The following is a 9,026-nucleotide window of genomic DNA, read 5'->3' as shown; positions in this document are numbered from 1 at the left end:
CCCTAGGGTCGGCGGTCGGGGGCTGCGGGCCACACCCAGCCCGGGGCGCGGTCTGAGTCGCCGCCGCACCTGTCACCGCTCGACGCCCTTCTGGGCGACTCCGACCGGTCCTGCCGCTTAGTGCGTGTGGGATGCTGGAGACAGCGGAACTAGAGAAACGGAAACGAGGTCGTGTACGCAAGGCGGGTGTCACTCAGAAACGCAGAGCGAAGGCGGGGTCCTGACCGGAGCGCCTGCCTCTGGTGGGTGGGCTCTAAAGCGGTTGCCTCGGGCCTCTTGTCCTGTCTCTTTCGGATTTTCTGCGTTGGTGCAGAACTTCATAATGAGAAAAGAAAGACGGGCTGCAGCAGCTCCATTTGAAGGAGAAATGAAAAGGCGTATCATGTACAACGGGAATTTTTTGAGACAGAGCACTTAGGGGGAATCCTCGTGGATTCGCGTGTTATTCTGAAAGCACGTGGGAATGGGGTAAGAGAAGTTTAGGGAGACGGTGGGTCTTTTCCACATCTTTGAGAAGTGGAAGCTCGACAGCTGAAGTCAAGGGAACCCGTTCTTATTGACCCTGACGTTTGCCAGACGATCACCAGAATTCCCTTCTCCGTGACCAGGATGTCGGTGGAGTGGGGCTTGAAGGCGGGTTTGCGTGGTATCCGGGCACCTGTGCCCTGTCCGTTGTGCCTGAGCGGAGGGGGACCTGTGCCTCTGCCCTCGCCCCTTTGTTTCCTACGGCTGCTAAATGATAGGAAATGGGATCTCGGACGCTACAGACAGTAGAGACTTTTGAGGGGCGTCATAGGATGTGTGCTGGGGCCTCAGCTGGGGGTGGCGAGCTGTGTGCTGTCCCTGTGCCTCCATGTCCTCACTGAGGCATCCCGGCACAGCTGCCCCACCAGCATGGCCAGGGAGTGTGAGGGCTTCTCTGGAAATGAGAAGGAGGCTCTGTCGGGGCAGAGAAGTGCCTTGGACTGGCATCTCATATGCTAAGTGGTCTGGGGTCCACACAGCGACACTGCCATACGTTCCCGTGTCGTCCCTGGGCACGCCCCTGCACCGCTTAGAGGACGTGCTCCGTGTTGAGTTCTGAGGGTTTGCCTTTCCGATGAAGGAGTCGATAATCCTCGTTCTCTTGGGCGTCGTGGTTTCGTGGTCTCAGACTCTCTCCTATATTTCCATCATGAACACTAACCGCGGGTTTTATACCGGACACTTCCATCTTCCGAACCTGTCTCCCATCCTGTCTTTTCCCCCCGCATGCACACAGGGCACCTCTGGTATGACAGGCCCGGAGACCCCGCCCACTTTCTAGCCATGGAGGAGACCGGCCGGGAGGCTGTGGCGACCGCGGTGCAGAGGGTGGCCGGGATGCTCCAGCGGCCGGACCAGCTGGACAAAGTGGAGCAGTATCGCAGGCGAGAGGCCCGGAAGAAGGCCTCCGTGGAGGCCAGACTGAAGGTACGAGGCCCAAGAGGCTGCGCGCGCCCGCCTCCTTTCCAGGCAGGGCAGTCATTGTCCTCGAGTTTCAAGTGCCTGCTAAACATCATTGTCACTTTGCTAAGTTAGACTTTGTGGTGACGGGGAAAGGGGCCAAGTGGAGCGTCACCTTACCTGCTGCGTTCCTCGCGACGGTGCATCCCCGATCGTTAGGTTTATAGACAACAGTACGGAATGTTGAAAACACCAGAGAAACAACCTTTTGAAGCACCTGAGAGTGTCCCTTTTAACTTTTTAAAAAACACTGGAAGGTGTCAGTTATCCTCACGCGTTAGCTCTCCTGCGAGAGCTCCCGGGAGTGTTGTTTCCGCCACGTGGGCACGTGCAGCAGGCCAGCCGTGCGCCCGCGTCCTGGGTGGTAGGGAGGACAGTCAGACACACTCTGTGAGAGAGTGAGGGTGTGTGTGGCGAGAGAAAATCATTCTTGAGGTTTTTTACGATTTGAATCGGCTTTTAGCTTAGTTCACGTGAAGAGGTGAAGTGTCAGTAAAACACGCACATTCGTGTGGTTATGAAGTGTTCACACCCGGCCTGCCGTAGCTGACAGGCGGCAGAACGGTCTTGGGCCTTGTCTCTGAGGCAAGTTCATTCTCACGCTGATCCGGCAGTGAGGTCAGCACTCCCCTTGCAGACCTGTCCAGGCGGGGTCACGGCCAGCTGAGTGAGGCGGGATGAGGCCGTTCATTTGTACCGAGGGAGCATTAGAACCTGCCGCATGGATTCGAAAGAGCAGTTTCATATTTAGTTTTGAACTAGTGTGGACTTGCCACAATTTTCATCAGAATTTTAATCTGTTCTAGGGACTTGTCTGATTAATAGTAATTATTGATCGTGACTTAGAAACTTTGTCATCTGTTATAGTCGTCGTTAATTTTTTATATCTAAATGCACCTCATGCTCCCTGGTCCTACCCGCCTGCCCACCTGCTGCTGTTCCGTCGTGCCCTCTCCCTTCTGATGGCAGCTCGTGGAGTGGCATTGCGGGGGCCTGTGGTGTGAGTCCGAACTCCGGATGCACCCGCCCTGTGCAGTGGGGCTGGCTGTCCCTGAGCTGAGCCCGGGTCGGGCCACGTGGCAGGAGACTCCTCCCCGTCAAGCTGACAGTTTTCTGCACCTAAAGAAGGTCTCAGGAAGCTGAGAGGCAGCTAGGAGGTCCGGCGAGGGCCCTTCCGAAGGTGCCATGTAAGGGGTGGCAGCGGGCCCTCGGTGCTGCGCGTCTTCAGGCTGAGGGTCTGGGCGACGACTGGCGTGAGGTTTTCTCAGAAAGCTGTAAAACGCACTGTAAACGCACCGTGCCAAGGCAGCCAAGGAAAAAAGGAACAGTTACCTCGGGACTCACGTGAGTCTTCGTGGAGTTTTATTCCCTTTTCTCTGGGTAGCGACGGTCCCTGCTGCTGAGCCGTCTCTCCGGCGCTCGGCCCTGCGTGGAGGGGTGCGTCTGCCTAGCCCCGCTCAGGGCCATGTCTCCCCCAGGCCGCGATCCAGTCGCAGTTGGATGGGGTGCGCGCGGGCCTGAGCCAGCTGCACAGCGCGCTGAACGACGTGAAAGATGTCCAGCAGTCCCTGGCCGACGTCAGCCAGGACTGGCGGCGGAGCATCAATACCATCGAGAGCCTCCGGGACGTGAAGGACGCCGTGGTGCGGCACAGCCAGCTGGCCGCTGCCGTGGAGAACCTCAAGAACATCTTCTCAGGTAGCTGGGCTGCGGCAGGGGCGTCATGCGCACGGCTCTCGCCTGGGCTTCACTCTGGGGGTGACGCGGAGGCGAGTCCGGCTTCTGAGCAGTGTGACTCGCAGACCTGTCTCAGGGGGCACAGGAGGTGTGGCTGCTGCTCACACCATTAGCTTCTCACTGTGAGTGTGGAGGAGATGACAGCCGAGCAGGTAAAAGCCAGCAGTTCTGCGCTTGCCAGGACAGAGGCAGAGGGGCGGGTACCGGGACAGGTGTGTGTGGGCTGGCTCCCTCGTGGCAGAGTGGCTGTCAGAGCAGCAGAGCAGTCGGCCGACCACCCCCCTGGAAAGAGGCTCGTGGTCTGGGAGAGCCGCCCTGCGAACGGGTCAGGGAGCAAAGGGTCGGGGAGCGGTCCCAGATGGAGAGGTGATGAAGCGTGGAGAGCAGCCCTCCCTGGGGGAGGCAGAGCTGTCACGGTGCGGGGTGCCTGGGCTGGTGGGATGGTGTGGGCAGGCAGGTGTGGGGGCGCACCTCTGTCCGTGGGAAGAGTGCTCTGTGGCTTATTGGGCGAGGTGTCGGCTGTCACCTGGTGGGGCCCCGTTGTGTCCAGCACAGCCGCTCTCCGCGGCGCTGAGATAGGGGCTCCTCGTCCGTCTCTCCCCTCGGCCGCTCACCTCTGGCAGTGCCGCCAGCGTCCCAGCAGGAAGCCTTGGGATGGTCTGGCCCCTTCCCTCCCTTTGTCCCGTGCCTGGTCTCAGCGAGTTCTTTCTGCTTTTCCCCAAACCCTGCCTGTCCCCTGTGTGTGATCGGGCACAGTTCTTTCCATCCGCCCACCGCCGTGAGCCCACCGCACAGGTGGCCTTGCTGCTGCCACATTGTGCCTTGGTGACCTGTGCCCTGCTCAGCCCTCATTCCTCTGGACTCACGCCTGTGTCTGATGGCAGCACTGCTGAGCGCCTGGGCCTGTCGTTGTCTGTGGCCTCCTCTTCCTGGGGCCGTGCTCTGAGTCGCTTCTGCTCCCCGCCCGTGAACGACACAGCTGCCGACTCCACGTGGATGCCTAGGGAGCAGCTAGTCTGGGTGACTGTTGACTGCCCGGAATTGGAATAAGGTCCCCAGGCCAGAATCTCCTTCGTGACATGTAGCCCGTGCCTTCCTGGTTAATCCCCCTCTTCCTCTGATTTCCTGTTGACTGATGCGTCCTCCCACCCGTGCAGCTAACGCCAAATGGCCACAAAGTCCCTTTACTGGAAGCAGCTCATCCACAGACGGTGAAGTAACCCTACTCCCTTGACAGATGCACACGCCTGCGTGGCACACGTATTTTATGTCAGGAGCGGATTTTTCCTGTCAGGAGGGTGTTTTACTTGTCTGGCTCCTTTCAGGCTCGTCTTGGCGCCTTAATTCAGTCATGCCGTGCACACCACCTTTCCTTGCTTTTTTAATGTAAGGGACGTGAAACGTCACATTTACCACTTTGACCCTTGGCTCAGTTTGGTGGCATTAAGCACTTCGCTGCTGTGAGGCCGTCTCCACCGCCCTCTCCCCAGCTCACCTTACAGGCAGAGCCTCTTTGTGCAGCGCTGTGTGTCAGTTACACCTCAAAACTGGAAAACCCAGAACCCTGCGCCTGCTGGGTGATGGCCCCGCCGCCCCTCCCGCCAGCCCGTGCTAGCTAGACGCCCATTGAGAGTCTCTGTTCCCTGGCGAGTTAGCCTCAGTAGGTTGTGCGTTTCTAGGAGTTTGCCGCTCGGTCTAGGTCACCCACGGGTCATGGCGTTCTCTTACTGTTTTTTCCGTGTTTGTAGAATCGGTAGTAATGTTCTCGTTCTCGTTTCTGATTTTAACATTCGAGGCTTCTCTTTTTTCTTAGTCCATCTAGCTCCAGCTTTGTCCATTGTTGATCTTTTTAAAGAACTGCCTTTTGTTTTGTTTTTATTTTTCTCTATTGTTTGTCTGTTTTCTGTTTTGTTTATTTCTGCTCTAACCGTTTTTTGCTTTTGGTAGCTTTGGGTTTAGCGTATTCTTTTCCTAATTCTTTAAATTGTTAAGTTAGCTTTGTTGATTTGAGATCTTCCTCCTTTTTTAATGTCTTTGTAGCTGTTCATTTCTCCTTTAGCTCTGCTTTCTTTGCATCCCCTAAGGTTTGGTATTTTGTGTTTTCATTTTCATTTGTCTCTGTTTTCCAATTTTCCTAGTGATTTTTTTCTTGGACTTGTTAAGAATATTATTTAATTTTCACAAACTTGCGAACTTTTCATCTGTTACAGATTTTAACTCGATCCATTGTGGTCAGAGAAGCTATTTGTATGTTACTTATTCTTTAAAAATCTATCGAGATTTCGGTCGCTCCTGGAGAAAGTCCCATGTGCACTTAAGAGCGTGGTGTTCTGCGTGCGTCTGTTAGAGCTAGGTGGTTTGTCGTGTTGTTCAGTCCTCTGTTTTCTTGTTTGCTGGTTCCAGCCATTGCTGTGAGTGAGCCGTGGAAGTTTCCCACTGTTATTATAGAGCCGTGTGTTTCTCCCTCTAGCTCTGTCAGCTTCTGCTTCGTCTATTTTGATGGTCAGTTGGTGTTTGTAATTGCATAGTCTTGCTGTATCGAACCTTTTATTAGTATATACTGTTTTGTCTCCCCTAACTTTTTTTTTATTCGTCCGTTTTGTCGGATATTAGTTTAGCCACCGCTGCTCTATTTTGGTTACTGTTTCCATGGAATATCTTTCCATTCTTTCACTTTCAATATGTTTTTGCCTTTGGATCTCAGTTGAGACTCTTGTAGACAGCATACAGCTGGGTTGTATGATTTTTGTCAGTTCTGCCAATCTATATCTTTGGAATGGAGAGTTTAATCCAATTACATTTAAAGTGGTTAATAAAGAAGAACTGAATCCTGTCATTTTTCCATTGCTTTCTATTTGCCTTACAGTGCGTTTTGTCCTTCATTTTCTGCATTACTGTCTTCTGTATTGAGTTGATTTTTTTTGTGGGGAAACATTTTAATTCCTTTCTTATTTCCTTTTGTGCATATTCTATAGCTGTTCTCTGGTTCCCATGAGGGTTGCATGTAACACCCTAAATTTATTAGACTCTGATTTGAATTTATGCCAACTTAACTTCAAAACATACAAAACTCTGCTCCTCTACGACTCCGCGCCCACTTCCTTTCAGTCATTGACGTCACAGAATTACATTTTTATACATGTGTGTCCAGAAACAGACGGACTTTTTTTTTAACACGTTAGTCTCTTAAATTATGCAGAAAACAGAATGTGGCATTATAAACCAGAGTTACAGAAATACCAGCTTTGGAATAATAGTTTTTTTGCTCTATATGTGTTGGTCTCTTAAATTATGTAGCATAAAAAATAGAGTCACAAACCAAAGTTAAAATAATACTGGCTTTTACAGTGACCCGTTTATTTACTTTTCTTGGGGTCTCTCTTTCTCCCTGTGGCTTCAGGTTGCTGTCTCGTGTCCTCTCACTTCACCCCGAGGCCCCCTCGAGCACCCCTTGCAGGCGGGGCTGGGGGTCAGACTCTCTCAGCGTCTCTGTTGCTGCTTCACTCCCGAAGGGTGGTTTTGCCAGATGTAGGACCCTGGGATGACAGTCTTTCCTTCTAGCACTTTGAATATACCAGCCCCTGTCCTTTCTCCAGAGTGTCCACTGATGACCTCACTGACGACCCCTTGTAGGTGACGAGTTGTGTCTCTCTCGCTGTTTTCAAAACTCTCTCGTCGTCTTTGGCTTTCAGTAGTTCGATTATAATGCGCCTCGTGTGGGTCTCTGAGCTTTTCCTCCTTGAAGTTCGTTGAGCTTTTGGATGTTTATTCTCGTCTTTCATCAAATTTGGTAAATTTTCCACTGTTACTCAGATCATCTCTGTTCTTTTTTCTCTTCTGAGATTCCCACAGGGCACATGTTGGTCAGCTTAACAGTGTCCCTGAGGCCCCTCTGGTCCCGGTCAGGTGTCTTTAATGTTTTCCGTTGTGCTGCCTGTGCTTGCCGACTTTCTTCTGTCTGTTCAGAAGTGCCTTGAATCCCTGAAGTAAAATTTTTATTGCGATTGTTGTACATTTTTTAGCGCCTGAATTTTTTTGGTTTCTTTTTAGGTTTTCTGTCTCTTCGTTCACATTTCCATCTTGCTTGTGTGTTGTCTTCTGAGTCTCCCCACGTCCTTCTTAGTTCTTTGAGTGTCTGTTAGGCTCGTTTGAGAGTCTTCATCGAGTCGCTCCCCCGTCGAGTCTCTCTCGAGGGTCCTGTCTGCCAGGTCGTCGTCTCCCATGAGCCTCTGCACGCCGGGTCTTCTCAGGTCTCCCAGCCGGTGCCTGGCCTGGCCTACACGGCCGCTTTCTGAGTCCCCACGTACAAGCCTGCATGTAAACGTTCTAGTCTTTAAACATCTGCTTCCACAAGGGAAAAGGAGAAAAACGAAGGGGTGAAAAGGCACTGGCCTTGTAAGTCCCCCAGAAGTCATTTCATCTGGTGGGGGGCGGCTGGCGATAGTGGGGGCGTGGAACAGCAGTGGGGCCCGCCTCCACGTCTGCACCCCGTGACCAGAAGCAGAAGCAGCAGGCAGCACTTGGAGCAGACACCCCTCATCGCTGGAGGGCAGGGTCCCTTGAGAGCACCCTGGCTCCTGCACACTGTGTGCAAGCTGCTGTAGGGACATGTGGCCGGCGTGGCTGGGGCCAAGTAGCTGCTGCTGTGCTAAGAGCCAGAATTGACCATACTGGCCACCGGGTCCTGTCTGAGCCTCCCCGGAAGCTGCAAGCTTAAAGTAGACCGTAGAGTTCCAGAACAATCTTATCAGACAGGTTCTGCCCCTGCGGTCATCCAGGTAGGGAGTGGAGTCCTGGTTCCTCCGGCCCCCTTGTCCCCCGGGACCCTGCCCTGTCTCACCTGGTTTTCACGGTGCCACCCTGTGCCTTTTCCGTAGTGCCTGAGATTGTGAGGGACACGCAGGACCTCATAGAGCAGGGAGCGCTCCTGCAGGCCCACCGGAAGCTGATGGACCTGGAGTGCTCCCGGGACGGGCTGATGTGTGAGCAGTACCGCATGGACAGCAGGAACACCCGCGACATGACCCTCATCCACAGCTACTTCGGGAGCACGCAGGCTCTCTCTGACGAGCTGGCCAAGCAGCTATGGATGGTCCTGCAGAGGTCGCTGGTCACCGTCCGCCGTGACCCCACCTTGCTGGTGTCCGTTGTCAGGATCATCGAAAGGGAAGAAAAGATTGACAGGCGCATACTCGACCGAAAAAAGCAGACTGGCTTCGTTCCTCCCGGGAGGCCCAAGAGTTGGAAGGAGAAGATGTTTGCCGTCTTGGACAGAACCGTGACCACCAGAATCGAGGGCACACAGGCAGACACCAGGGAGTCCGACAAGATGTGGCTCGTCCGCCACCTGGAGATCATAAGGAAGTATGTCCTGGATGACCTCGTCGTTGCCAAGACCCTGATGGCACAGTGTTTTCCTCCGCATTATGAGATTTTCAGGAACCTCCTGAGCATGTACCACCAGGCGCTGAGCACGCGGATGCAGGAGCTTGCCTCGGAAGACCTGGAAGCGAATGAGATTGTGAGCCTGCTGACGTGGGTCCTGAACACCTACACGAGGTAACTGCGGCTTCACATGTCGCGTTTGCTTGTGCGTAGACGCTGTGAAAACACGCTGGCCTCTCTGCAGCACGGCGGCTTTGCTCTGGGCAGGTGCTCGGCACCCAGGGGCGTTGTCTTCTGGGAGATGAAAGTCTTTCTGGCCCATCCCTAGGGCTTATCCGTGAGGTCAGGGCCCAGCCCCTGGCTGTGTTTGGGTGGCGCCCCTGCCCTTGACGTCCAGGTGTGTCGTCCAGGTGTGTCGC

At 53.8% G+C, this 9,026-nt stretch overlaps 1 protein-coding gene across 7 annotated transcripts in view; it reads left to right on the top strand.

Moving 5' to 3' along the window:
- The window catches only part of EXOC3 (exocyst complex component 3), a 24,261-nt gene that overhangs the window by 1,060 nt on the left and 14,175 nt on the right, over nucleotides 1–9,026 (top strand). Inside the window, exons 1-4 of one of the 7 annotated variants that reach the window (XM_015593428.2) lie at nucleotides 7–168; nucleotides 1,262–1,452; nucleotides 2,964–3,183; nucleotides 8,100–8,781. In XM_015593428.2, the coding sequence (XP_015448914.1) occupies nucleotides 132–168; nucleotides 1,262–1,452; nucleotides 2,964–3,183; nucleotides 8,100–8,781 (1,130 nt within the window). In that variant the 5' untranslated portion in view covers nucleotides 7–131. Of the gene's footprint in view, nucleotides 1–6; nucleotides 1,453–2,963; nucleotides 3,184–8,099; nucleotides 8,782–9,026 lie in introns of those variants that run through there. The other 6 variants (XM_015593431.2, XM_006917153.3, XM_015593430.2 and 3 more) reach the window with 6 other exon arrangements.

Source organism: Pteropus alecto, unplaced genomic scaffold (assembly GCF_000325575.1).
Source record: "Pteropus alecto unplaced genomic scaffold, ASM32557v1 scaffold137, whole genome shotgun sequence".
Lineage (NCBI taxonomy): Eukaryota > Metazoa > Chordata > Mammalia > Chiroptera > Pteropodidae > Pteropus > Pteropus alecto.
The sequence above is the reverse complement of the archived record's forward strand: the minus strand, read 5'-3'. Positions and strand labels throughout refer to the sequence as shown.